The 14,164-nt window shown below is 37.0% G+C and overlaps 2 protein-coding genes across 5 annotated transcripts in view; one reads left to right on the forward strand and one right to left on the reverse strand.

Annotated features, from left to right (window-relative positions):
* Positions 1-970, reverse strand: part of IQCB1 (IQ motif containing B1) — a 56,211-nt gene extending 55,241 nt beyond the window's left edge. For 3 of the 4 annotated variants that reach the window (XM_059387993.1, XM_059387996.1, XM_059387994.1), the window contains exons 1-2: positions 864-970; positions 159-260 (exon numbers count right to left, since the gene is read on the reverse strand). The gene's annotated coding sequence lies outside the window, so the exon portion shown is untranslated. Of the gene's footprint in view, positions 1-158; positions 261-317; positions 401-863 lie in introns of all 4 variants that reach the window. The other variant, XM_059387997.1, reaches the window with a different exon arrangement.
* A 115-nt stretch (positions 971-1,085) lies between these two features.
* The window catches only part of EAF2 (ELL associated factor 2), a 41,314-nt gene continuing 28,235 nt past the window's right edge, over positions 1,086-14,164 (forward strand). Inside the window, exons 1-2 of the mRNA XM_059387998.1 lie at positions 1,086-1,287; positions 9,875-9,969. Of these exons, the coding sequence (XP_059243981.1) occupies positions 1,179-1,287; positions 9,875-9,969 (204 nt within the window). The 5' untranslated portion in view covers positions 1,086-1,178. The remainder of the gene's footprint in view (positions 1,288-9,874; positions 9,970-14,164) is intronic.

The following is a 14,164-nucleotide window of genomic DNA, read 5'->3' on the forward strand; positions in this document are numbered from 1 at the left end:
ATTTAATTACCACACTAAACAATCTTAATACTTATTTAAAAAGCAGAATTTAAACAAGCAGATACAGTAAGGGAGACATATGCATGTACTTGGCTAAAACAATAAATAGACGAATTTGGCTAAGAAAGCATGGGAGTAGAGTTTGATTACATACTTACCCTGAAAAACAACCACCGGTTGCGACAACCATCTGTAAACTTTTGTTGGATGATTCTCCTCTAATAAAACACTTTCCTCATCTTTACCATGAAACTCGTTAACTTTAAACAGGAAAAAAAAAAAAAAGACAATTATTTTTCAATTATTAATGCTATTACCCTTTGCCACAGCAGGAACTTGGGCCTTGATCCTTTGGGAATTTCGTCTTCCTGCCCGTGCCTGTTACTGCCTCCAAGAATCACTGTGAAGGAAATAAATAAAAGAAGGCTACCTAATGCAATCTGGTTGCAACTGATCCGAAATCTGTAATTTCTAACTCCGAATCTTTCCTCCCCTTCCTTCCCGTCCACTGTCCCAACACCACCGGGAACTTCCCTGGAAAAGATCCTAAGGCGATTGCCCAGGTAACGGCGTCGCCTCCAGTGAGGTCCAAGGTCCGAGACTCCGAGGCCGCGAGCTCCTTCGCTCCGGATTCTAGACCCAGCCTCGGCGGTACCAGGCCTTGGGCAAGACACCGGGCCTTGAGCCCCGCTCTCGCCCCTCCCCGGGCCTCAGTTTCTACTACAGATCTCCACAGAAAGGGCGCAAATCCTCCCGCTACGAGCGGCTATGTGCCCGGACGCTTGGCCCCGAAACCCTGTGGCCTTGGCTTCCCGGCACCTCGAGATTCTCTTCTTCCCCAGTCGCCACCTGAGGTGAGTTACCTCATCCTCTCTTCGCGTTCTCCTCCAGGAGCCCCTGCTCCCACCAATCACCTCAGAAGCGCGGCCTTGTCCCGGCGGCGTGCGTCGCAACGCGGGAAAGGACCTGGAGGCGGGACCAGGATCCTCGGAGCGAGGGGGCGGGGCGTTCCCTCCGGGCAGCCAGTCAGCTCGCGAGAGGAGCTCAGGGGGCTGCGCGCGTCAGGCGCAGGGCGGAGTCTGCTGGCTGCCCCGGCTAGTGCAAGTGCAGCTGCTTCAGGATGAGGTGGCAGACGGGAGGCAGCACAGGTGGCCAAGCAAAGTCGCAGCCAGAGAAAAATGATGAATGGAGCAGCGGGACTCTCGTGCATGGACCGTCGCGAGCGGGTTCTCAAGTTAGGCGAGAGTTTTGAGAAGCAGCCGCGCTGCGCCTTCCACACCGTACGCTGTGAGTGAGGACGGTCCCCGGGAGTAAGAGGGAACTCTGGATATGGGGGTGTGGAGGCACAAACCTCTGAGTTGTGTTCCCACAGATCCCCTTAGTCTGCTGGAGAATGGGGTGTCCAGCCTTCTCCGTTGCTCTGCCTGGAGTCTCAGGGGTTTCGTGGAAGGAGCCGGAGTTGAGCAGGTGTGGGTAAACCCTGGGTAGAGAGATTCGAGTGAGACCAAGAAGCAGAAAGGGAAACTTTGTGGAGGAGACCTACAGGGGTGACTGTGGAGACAGACGTGACTGGTAGATGATGCAGGGATGGACGGGGAAATAGTAAGGTGACAGATGGAAGGGTGCAAAGTACCGCACTATTATTATGCGGAGGAAAGGAATGCCTTGAGGCTGGTAGGGAAATATTCCCTCTTTTCTTCACTTTTTCTGCCTCTAGCTGTTTAGAGTTCTTGTTTCATGTGTTCCTGGGTAGATATTCTGAACCGTTCCAGTAATCTGTATCTCTTTTGACCCGTAATTTCGTTCAGATAATGATCAAATACTGATTATCAAAATACTGGAGGATGTGTTATTCATTTTTTTAGAAAGTTATTTACTGACCTTCGATTTCTCCTTTTGAAGTCCTTTGTCCTCTGGAACTAGTTTTGATAAATTACCCTCTGTTATCTTGAGTTAGAAAAAGGAGCTTTTATTTTAATGTTGGATGGTATAGATTCCAAAAAGGAAAATATAGCATACTATGATTTGGTATGTAAAACATTTCATTCTTTGCATAGTAGCCCTCAGAATTATAGAGCAGAAAGGAAACTTTAAGATCTTTGAATCATAACCTCTTATTTTTATGTGGCAAAATTGTAAAGTAGGTATTTTTTCACTTCCTTTTTCCTGCCTTGTTCTTCCTGAGTGTCTCATCATTCTACCTTTGTCAGTGCTTAGACTATCAGAGATCTTCATGGTTTTTAATCTGAACTGCTCCATGCTTAAATCAAAATACCCAATTTAAAACTCAACAGACTCTGAAAGTTTATAGTTAAATTATTGACAATCTAATTATAGTAACTCAGGGTAAAAGTATAAAGACCAATAGGTTTAACTTTCCAAGGATATATTTGCATTTTATAAAAGGGTTTTGTTAAGCAAAATTAACATCCAGTTGGTAGAATAAACAGGGTAGATAATTGTTAACAGATGATCTTCAACAGGGTCCTTTTATTTTGTTTTCGTTTTTTTCCCCTACAACCCTGAGATCAAGACTTGACTGCCTAACAGACTGAGCCACCCAGGCACCCCATCCTTTGTTTTTTCTGCTTTGCCATATTTGTCATCTAACATTAACCACAGTGAGACAGTTGGTGCGGCTATGTAGTTTCTCTCTTTCAGTCCCATTTTCCAAAAGTATGATATAGCTTTTACCTGGTTTCTCCATCCCTTTGTTGCAAATAGTATCTCCTCTCTCCTCTTCTTTCTCAGATTTGCAGTAGCCCTTTTAATAATTTTTCAAATCATAAAGTTTAAGATTATGAAAGTTTATTCATTTGTTTGGTTGTTATATTTTCATATAACTTGGGTATATATTCTCTTTCAAGGACATGAATCCTAAATGAAGAGAATATAAAATAGCCTTTGAAAAGCTCCTTGCAAGTGCTTCAGCATGCTGGAATTGTGCCTTTAGAGCTCAAGAATCAGTTGATCTAGCTACAAAAATGAAAAAAAAAAAAAACAACAACAAAAATAGACAAAAGAACCATAGGAATAACAATCACAATAAACCCATATGTTTGAATATACTTAGTGCTGTGGAAGACATAAGAAAGGTTTTAGCCTCAGTTTTATTCTTGTTGAAGCGGGCAGAATCTTTCTAGATTTATTTGAACAAAAACAATCATTATCCTTGAGGATAGGTTCATTTACCATATGATCCTCACTCTTAAAGACTCAGAGTAAGGGATGGAAACTATAGAACAGGAAATCTTACTTTCGTTCAGGTGGACCTAATTTATAACAAACACTAGACTTACTCAGTATAATCTGGGAGAAAATAATATTCTATGTTTATGTACAGGGGTAATTATGCCTGTCTAATGTGCTGAGGCCTTGTACAAAACTGGACATGAATTCTGGCCTCCACCACCTATGTATGTAATATAACTTTTGGAACAGGCTCTAAACCCTCAGCCTCAGTTTTCTTGTACAAAAATGGTAACAATAATATCTACATTTCAGAGATTTTTTAAGGATTAAATACAATTGCATAAACAACCTAGCACAGTAGTTGGTGCTTGGTAGAGAATAAAGTAGTCACTATTATGCTTGAAGGGTTATATCCATGTGTGTATGAGGAATGCTGATGAATATAATTAATTTAGACTTACAAAAGCATTTACCAGGGCTTAGCAATAAAACCTATCAAGAATACAGTCTGGCATGTGGTAGGGAAGACATGGGATGGTCTGTAAATGATAAGCTAAATGTTTAGCAACAGATACTACACTGTGTGGGAGAGTTTGAATAACAGCACACACTAGAATAACTTTTGAATTTGGGCTCATGCTAATTTTACAATTTATATCTAGATAAGGAACTAGACATTGAAATTCCCAAGTGTGTAAATGACACTACTTTTTGCTGACACGAAATGATGAACTCATGGGCAGCGACTACAGGAAGATCGTCTGAGGCTTCAAGTGGACTACTCCCCAAGAAGTGATTAAGTTTTGGTGTGAGCAAACATTAGAAAGTACACTAATGAAAATGGGATTAAAATGATATTTACAATGAATGTTCTCTGATCAATGTTGTATATTGGAAAGGGTATGGGTTTTGGAGTTAGTTGAATTAGTTCTTATCCCAGGAAGTAAATTTATGATAGTAATCGTAATTCTTTTATGGAGATATAGACATTATGTGACACTACAGCTGAAATAGTCACAAAAGTGATCAGCATTGACTGAAAAAGCATTAAGTTCAAAGTAGGAAATGTTTTTCTACTCTATGCATAATATAAGTAATTGCACTATAAAGAAGAAAATAATAGGGGCATCTGGGTGGCTCAGTTGGTGACGCATCAGGCTCTTGATTTTGGCTCAGGTCATGATCTCAGAATCATGAAATCAAGCCCATCATGAAATCAAGAGATTTTCTCTCTCCCTCTACTCCTTCCTCCTCCACCCCTTCCCCTATCCCTCCTCCTGCACCCTCTCACTCTCTCTAAAATAGATAAATCTTATATAAAAAAAAGAAGAAATAACATAGATGAAGGAAATCTACAGAGAATAAATAAATAGTAAAATTAGTGGTGAGTTTTCCAAACTAAGGAGAACTGAAAGAAAGAAACTGTGTAGTCTGGAATTATAGCAGCTTTGAAAATACATTTGGCATTTGGAAGCACATGGAAAACAAGAGATTACTCAACAAATTCTATAATTCTAGGTCTATACTTTGTTCACTTGAAAATCAAAAGTTGTATACTTAAAAAAACTTGTTTGAAAGTAAATAAAAGACAATCTTAATATAGAAAGTAATAAAAAGTAAAACTTATTCAAACAGCAAATAATTAGAAATATAAATAGGGGGACACCTGGGTGGCTCCGTTGTTAAGCGAACGGATGCCTTTGGCTCAGTTCATGATCCCAGGGTCATGGGATCAAGCCCCACATTGGGCTCCCTGCTCAGAGGGAAGCCTGCTTCTCCCTCTTCCACTCCCCCTGCTTGTGCTCTCTCTCTCGCTGTGTCTCTCTCTGTCAAATAAACAAATAAAATCTTAAAAAAATATATATATATAAATAGGTTCAGAATAGTTTTGATTTATTGTTTATAAGTTCATCCTTATCATTAAGTAAAGCTACAGCTATTTTGAATACATTTCTGTCTCTTGTAGTTGTCCCATAGACATTTAAACTTCAAGGACTTGTGAATCTCTTGAAATTACAGTACTTGATATGTATGTTCACACATGCATATTTTTTCCTGTGGAGAAGATCTATAGCTGATCTATAATTTTTATCAGATTTCCAAAGGGACTTATGACTATTCCTCACCTCCTAACAACCCCCCCAATACATGCAAAAGTTAAGAACTGAATATAAGTCAAAAAAGCTATATTTTATGAGTGGATGGAGTAGGTGGCTTGATTTCCTGGCTTGATTTTTTACTGGCTTCATTACTTTAGAGGAGTTCCCTATTGGTAAAATGTGGGTGAGAATCTTCAAAGAGTTGTTGTGAAGATCAAAAGTAATGATATATTGGGGCACCTGGCTGGCTCAGTTGTTAAGTGTCTGCCTCCAGCTCAGGTCATGATCCCAGGATCCTGGGATCAGCGTGGAGCCCCACATCAGGCTCCCGGCTCTGCAGGGTGGTCCCACTTCTCCCTCTTTCACTTCCCTTGCTTGTGTTCCTCTCTCACTGTCTTTCTCTCTCTCTGTCAAATAAGTAAATAAAATCTTTAAAAAAGTGGTGATATATTATAAAGAAAAAGAATCAGTATTTGAACACTATAACAGAGATTATAGATTAACAGCCTATTGGCTGAATTTGACAGTAGAGATTCTTTGTTTCACCCACACAGTTGTTGTTTAAACATAAATTTGTTGTAAATAAAATATCAAGATATTTTATACAGAAATCGATTACCAACTTCTCTTTCAAAAATTAGAGATAACCTGGCCACACCAAACATGTATTCCTCTTGGCACAGCTGATTGTCTTCTTGATATTGGGTTTATTCACTACGATTCCCCAGTGGTCTGCTTCACTGCCTTGGCTTACCTTTCTGGCCTCTTCTCTAAAGTATTATTTAGCTGTAGTTAAATGCAGTCATATCTCCCAGTATTGTCCTTTGTGTCACTGCCAGAAAAATATGGGCGATCAGAGAACCATGGTTTTGCTCTAAGGTGTCATTTTTGTTTTACTTATATATCACAGAGAATTCTTTTTTGTCAAATATTAAGTTTGGGTGCCCTCTATGAGAATAGAAATGTACTAGTGAAAAGTACAAAAGGAATATGGCAGTATCTACCCGAAAGAAATGAGAGTCTTGAAGTACAGATGACTCTGATCCTCAGGAAACAATTAGAAAACAAGCCTTTTGCACATAATTTAGCGGAAATAAGTTTATGCTTAAAATAAGCTTGTAGGTAGTTCAGAGAAGGATAAATATATTAACCAGAGTCAATTATAAAGAGCTCATATGTTCCCATTATGTTAAAGACATTATGCTAGGAGCCATATTTCAGGAGGAATTAAAAGTATGAGGCATTATGCTTTAAAATAATTACAGTCCAAAAGGACATGTACAGGAAGAGGTAAATAATGCCATGTCATTTATGTTAGGTTTTGATGAGTGGTATGGTAAAGGCTAAGAAGTGGACGTGCCCCCCCCCCCCCAAAAAGAATATTTTGGAGAGTAAGGAAAGGGCTCCACCCAGCGACTACTTTAGGGAAGAGGAGACTTTGAAATAAGATTCACATTCTTCTTCTTCTTTTTTTTTTTTTAAACATCGTAATTTTATTTTATTTTTTTCAGTGTTCCGGTACATGCCCTCCTTAATACCCACCACAAGATTCACATTCTAAGACCAAAAACAGAAAAACAGATGGGCAAGCTATAGGTACTTTAATAGTTTAGCTTTTTGTTGATTGAAAACTAGTTTGCCCTCAGCAATAATAGAAGGAGATGGCTCTGAAAGATATTATGGAAAAAGACATAGTGATTAGATGTGAGTGATGAAGAAGATAGAGGAACATTTACAGGAATACATACACTGGTGAGCAGAACCTTGAAGGAGAGTTAAAATTAGAAGGTTGTGATCACTTTAAGACAAACAAAGGCTTTTACTGGGTACCCCTATAGGCCATGATGATAAATTACTTATATCAAAAATATTTTAGGGTCACCTGGGTGGCTCAGTGGGTTAAAGCCTCTGCCTTCGGCTCAGGTCATGATCCCAGGGTCCTGGGATTGAGCCCTGTATTGGGCTCTCTCTCAATGGGGAGCCTGCTTCCTCCTCTCTCTCTGCCTGCCTCTCTGCCTACTTGTGATCTGTCCGCCAAATAAATAAATAAAAATCTTAAAAAAAATATTTAAGTGGTATTTACTTCATATATTCTGTATACATCCTTACAAAATGAAGTTTTCACTTTAAGGTTTCAAATGATATTTACTAGCTCAAATTGCGCTTACCTTCTTTCTCCATAAACGTTGATATCAATAATCAGGGGCACATGGGTGGCTCAGTTGGTTAAGTGTCTGCCTTCGGGTCAGGTCATGATCCCGGGGTCCTGGGATGGAGCCCCATGTGTGGCTCCCCACTGAGTGGGAAGTCTCCTTCTCTCTCTCCCTGCACCTGCTCCCCCTCCTGTGTGTGCACTCATGTGCGTGCTCTCTCTTTCTCTCTCTCTAGTAAGTAAATAAAATATTAAAAAAAAATAAGGCTGATATCAAAGGTTGTTGATTAACCTCTTACCTTTTTAGTCTACTAAATTTATGGTTCCTTATTCTAGCTTTAGCAAATATGAATTTTATGATCTTGGGCAAGGGACTTAATTTCTCCCACCATCCTCTGCCTTCTCTGTAAGAGGGATATTCACTACTTTAAGAATTTTTTTTTTAAATACAGATTCTTTAATTTTTTTAAAAGATTTTATTCATTTATTGGACAGAGAGAGAGATCACAAGTAGGCAGAGAGGCAGGCAGAGAGAGAGGAAGGGAAGCAGGCTCCCCGTCGAGCAGAGAGCCTGATGTGGGGCTTGATCCCAGGACCCTGAGTTCACGACCTGAGCCGAAGACAGAGGCTTAACCCTCTGAGCCACCCAGGTGCCCCTACTTTAAGAATTTTTGTGAATGTTTGAGATAAAAGTAATTAGGGAAATTTTTAAAATAATATATAAGTAATAGCTGTTACTAATATTTACTTTTGTATCTTTGTTTATTCTCTTGTATTTTCCTGCCTTCTGCTTTCTACTTTTTCTTTATTCCTGTGATACTAAAGGCTCAGTTCAAATTTGTTTTCTTAAATATTATTGCCTTTTAATCAATTAACACTAAGACTTATTTCTCTAGAACTTCTTTTAAGCACCAAAAACTTAACACCTAAATTATTTTTTAACTTTCTCATTACCTTACTGCTACTAACTACCCAACTTATTTTCAGTCTTTATCCTCAGTGGTACTACTTAAGGATACACTGTAAATCAAATTCTTTCACATTTTCTATGTTGCTTATTTTATTTTTTTATCTATTTCTTAAAATCTAGAAATAAGCATCAAGGTTTTAAGAGATATTGCATGTATTCAGTTTTTAATAAGGCAGCATAAAGAATAAACCACATTATAAAGAACATTTAGTGTGAATTGTTTATATTCATATGTGCTTAGGGAAGTTAAGAATGGATTTCATTTCTTAGAGTTGTTGTAATAATTAAATATGAAGTGTTAAGCAAGATGCCTGGCAGGAAGTAAGTGTTCCATAAATATTAGCGATTATAATTACCATTGGGAAGCAGGACCAGCTTTTGTTTATTGAAAGAAGATAATTTGATGAACACTGGAATATTCTCTTTTCCCAAGATCTACCTATTATAGTTCCCTAAATTCTAATAAATGTTCAGTACTTTGGATTTAAACTTTTTGTCTTTGGCTTCCCTGTTAATATAAAGATCTGTCTCTTGAGGTAAGGGTAATTGGGGTAGGCCTTTTAGGGATTGATAATGTTCTGCTTCTTGATCTTGTTGCTGATTACATATGTGTCACTTTGTGAAAATTCGTCAAGCTTATGACTCATGTTTTAGCTTGCATGTATCCTTTAATAAAGAGTTAACCTGGAAAAAAATATATGTTACCTGAGGAGTCCTATATCAGAATTATCAGTCATTTATATGAATTCATGTGAATTATTTTTAAGTTGCTCCCATATCTTAGAGTTTTATAAACTTGTTCAGTATATGAAATATCTGAGCACCTTAAATTCCTTCTGAATAATATATTTTAATAACATTTGAATTATGATTTAATTCAAAATGAAAACCCATTTTAAATTCTTCTGAAGATTTGGTTAAATTTACATATCCTTTAATGGTAGGATTCATGAAAAACTCAAACTGTTAGCTCAATGATTGCTTTTCCTTAAGTTTTCCCATGAGTGTGTGTTTTCCGTGTATTCATTAATTATGTATTCTGCTGGGACAGAAGACAAGTGATAACAGACACCCAAGATGGCTTAAGAAAAATTACAGGAGTAAAAGCCTGAAAATTGAAAACATTCTACTGGTACTAGTTTTTAACCAAATTGTGAAAACACTGACGTTATGTATTTTTTAGCAGTAGAACATCTTAGTTTAGTTTATCTTGACCTAAACAGGTTTCAGAGGGAGCATGGTTTGAGGAATACTATTTTAGAATTTAGCTGTTTATCAGAATTATACATATGGAAATAAAGTAGATTCGATTTTATATGTAATATGAAGACTCTTCTAAAACCATTTTAATTACTGGCTGTTGCAAAGTGACTTATCACTGAAACATGTTCATATTTTTAATATCCAGATACCCAGCTATTGTTCCATTTTGTAAAAATCCATATCTGTCTCTATTTTTAGATGACTTCAAACCTGCTTCTATTGATACTTCCTGTGAAGGTGAGCTTGAAGTCGGCAAAGGTGAACAGGTGACAATAACTCTGCCCAATATAGAAGTGAGTATTTGTATATATTCAGACTGAAAGTATCTTTTTGCAGGATTTTTACTAAATTCAAATGAAAATAATTGCACAGTTCATGCAGTGGTAGTTGAAGTAATTAACAAATACACCAAAGCAAAAAAACAAAACAAAAAAAACCCAAAACTTTTTTTAAGCCATTTTAGGTAAAGCAATCTGAAAATACTTTTTAAAAATACTTTGATCTATTTAATAAGTTTCAGGAACTATCATTTCAAATGATCTGAAACACTTAGAGGTCTAAACATATACTTATTAAACTAGTATTATGAACCAGATTTTGTACTCTAAACTAGGAATAATAGCATGTTCCCAGCCTTCTTGTCCTAATCTGTTATAGCAGGACACATAGATGTCTAATGGTATATATTAGAGCATGTACAAAATTCTGTGCTAGTACATCCATTGATTGAAATACTCTCCTTGGTAGAATCTTAAAAGGCTTCACAAGGCAGATGCTGTTTGAGTTGAGCCTTGAAGGACAAGTAGAATTTCATCAGGCAGAAAGGGAGTAGACTATTCTAGGCAGAAGAACAGTATGTAAATGGCTCTAATAGAGAAAGAACAAGAAGTTTGTGGAATAAATGAATTAATGTAGTAAATAAATAACAGAATTTTGAAAAATGATTGATAGAAGTAGTCTCTGGAAAGATGAATTGGGATCAGATGGTGAAAAATTTATCATCTTCTAATGTAGAATTTAGGCTTTATTCCATAGGTATTAGAATACCATTAGAGGTTTCTGAGGAGAGTAGTAACATGATTAGATTTTTTGCTTTTAGAGTGGTTTTAGCAATAGTTTGGGGAATGGGTTAGGAAAAAAGACACTAGGTCAAGGAGGCTTTAGCCAAAGTTTTGTCCATTTAAAAAATTTCCAGATGTTTCAAATACTATTTACATAAATAGACAAATTAAGTGTTGCTCTAGTTTTCTCAGCTTTTGAGTTAGAAATGTCTTTGCATTCAACTTGTTTCTTTTTTTCTTTTATACTGACTTGAGCTATTCTCAGAGAACACGAAGACTGTAACTTTATATTTTAACCTACAGAGAAAGCACTGGACTGAGATTTTTTCTCTGTTCTGTTGAATTTTTAAACAGAAATTATTTTGTGCTAATTCATCGACATTCTTGTTTGCATTTATGAGATGATTTGTTGTGATTGGAGGTAGAGCGAGCAAGCTCTCTATCCTCTAGTCTTCTAGGCTTCTTATTTTTTATCAGCCAACACTATTTATTGAGACCCCACTGTTATGTCAGACTGTATCAGTTGCTGCCTTTGAAAGAATTCCTAAGGTTAATTAAATTTGTGGAAAGACTTCCCATTTGTTCCCTTACAAACTGAAGGAAATGAACAACCAATTCAGTGTGATATGTGGATGAATAAACTTTTGCCTTATTCTGTTATGAAAAGCTGGCATCTCTAAATAGTTCGGAAATTTTGTACCAGTAAGTCAAAGGCCATTTTGCTTTATGATGTTTATTAAAGAAAAACCTAAACTATCCTCTTAATTCTAAAAGTTATTGAAAAGCTTTAAGTTGATAACTGGTAGCACTAGCCTGGTCTCAGGTTATAGGATTATTGATCAGTGATGATTGGTTTGTGGAAAAAAAAAACTTTAACTTTGCCATGTAGATTTTTTTCCCTCAAATTAACAATCCTTCCATCCCCATTCCTTGCACTGCTTTGCTCTTACAAGCAGGTGGGGGTTCTTACATTTATTAATGAAACTTTCTCATTCACACATATCCTTCTTTAAGCAAGAGTTACCATCCACCATGTTTTTGGTTATGATCTCAATTGAGATATCTCTTTAGAGAATGACAAATATAGAGAGAAGTTTTCAAACCTTCACACTGTAAATTTCTAAAAGAGCAAAGAAATAATTTGGGAAGAAGTAATATCCCTCACCAGTCCACCAGAGATATATCCAAAAAGAATATGTCTCAATATTTGTGTGCATGTATGTATGCATGAGAAAGAAACAGAGGGCAGAAGGGCCATATTTGCACATACCTTCTGTGTGGCAACTCCTGTGCTAAGTAGCTATTGGGAACAGCAGAAAACTAGACATGGTCAGTGTCCTGGAAAATATTACCATTTAATGAGAAAGACAGGAAATAACTGCTTAAAATATTGAAATGTAAGGACTGTCACAGAGGTATACACAGAATATTACAGAAGTGCAGAAGAAAACTCAGCAGAGGAAGAAGAGATGCCAGGGTTTCCTGTCTTGAAGAAGAGTGGAAGTTACCCAGGTAAAGGAAAGAGGGAAGACATTTTAGGCAGAGAAAAGAAAAAGACATGGGTTAAGACAAGGCAACAAAAAAGTCTGTTATGTTTGAAGAACTACATATAAGCCACTCTGGCTAGATCAGAAGGAGTCCACTAGGAACATAGTGGGATATGGAAAGGCATTTAGGAATCAAATAAAAAAGTGTTTAATGTGTAATGCGAAAGAATTTTAAGTTTATTCTATAGCCCTTTTAGACAGCTGAAATAAAAGAGAATAGTTAAAATTACCACCTGTAGAAAGCAAATATTTTTTTCTGCTGACCATATAGTCCTAGAACAATTGTGAATAAGAGTAGAAATTACATTCTCAAAAACACTTTGTGGTTTTCTTCCCTTAAGAATTTCGTTAAACAAGTAGGAGGTTTAATATTTCTTCAGAGTTCTTAAGTTTATGGAAATGTAATGAATGTTGGTCGGGGTATTTAGATTCTCTATTTTCTCTATGAACTTGCTTTCATCATTTGGGTAAAAATGACTAGAAGGTAGAAGTCATTCTATAAAATGGAACTTTCATTATACTATACTTTCAAGAGTACCTTCAGTTTCTGGCCATTCCTTCATAAGGTAGATTTTCTTATTTTCATTCCTCTGGATTTCCTTTGTTAATGCCAAGTAGAGAACCTAATAAAAATGAAGACTATTAAGCTGATTAATATTGGGCATTTACAAATCTCTCTTCCTTACAAATAATTCTCTATATTTGGCTATTATAAACTTTCAAAATGTTAAATCTTGAGGGGAAAAGACCTAACTATAATGATTTGTCTTTGGTGCTGTCCAAGTGTGACATTCTTTAGTGTTGTCTCTATCTTGAGGAGTACTTTTGTGGGACTCATTGAAATAGTCCACTTCAAACTTCCAAACTACCCTTCCTGTTATGCAGGAAATGCATCTCTAATGGCTGCTTTTGACGTTAGCCCCCAAATGTTGACTTGTGGAAATTCTATATGTCAGATGTGCTACTATCCCACTCTAAGCCACCCTCTTTGGCAATGTCCCTTCCAGGATGAACTGTTTGATTCTGTCCACCGAGTATTTAGCTCAAATGAGAAATTAGCCCACCACATTCTTGGGACCTCAGCTTATTTTAAGACTGGTTCTATTTTCACATCTTATTGTAATTATGTTTTTTAATGAATTGTATCTTTTACCATATATATTTTTTAATCCTGTTTTTGTGATTTTAATCTTAGTACCTTGTCTCATAGTAATATTGCACCCTTTCTTTTGATTTGCATGTTCATGGAATCTCAGTGTCTGTTTTTTTTTAATTCAGCTGACATTTTGTTTTAAATATATCTTTTGTTAACAGAATATTGTTTCTTTTTTTATGAATTTATTTTTGAGAAAGAAAGAAAGAGCACATGAGTAGGGGTAGGGGTAGAAGGGGAAGGAGAGAGAGAATCCCAAGAAGACTCCACACTAAGCATGGAGCATGAAGCAGGGCTCAATCTCACAGTCCTGAGATCATGACCTGAGGTCATGACTTTAGCCAAAACCAAGAGTCAGGTGCTCAACAGACTGAGCCACCCAGGTGTCCTATTCTGTTTCATTTTTAAACCGAGTTTGACACTTCCTGTTTTTATTAAAAGAATTCTATCCACATTTAGTTCAAAGCTGATGTGCCTGATTTTTACATCTATCATCTTTGGTATGTTTATTAGTTATTTTAGTTTTTCCCTCATTTTTTAAATTAGTTTCATTAAGCATCTCTTCTTTCTTTTTCCCTTCTCCTATTTGGGAGTACAATTGTACTTTTCCCTTTCATTACTGATTAATTTCCTGTCCTGGTATTCATAGTCAGGTATGATCAGATTTCCCTGTCAGCAGATGGGGGACAAAATTGAAAGGACAGTAGGGAGGAGAATAGGAACCGAG

The sequence above is a fragment of the Mustela nigripes genome, chromosome 2 (genome assembly GCF_022355385.1).
Source record: "Mustela nigripes isolate SB6536 chromosome 2, MUSNIG.SB6536, whole genome shotgun sequence".
NCBI lineage: Eukaryota > Metazoa > Chordata > Mammalia > Carnivora > Mustelidae > Mustela > Mustela nigripes.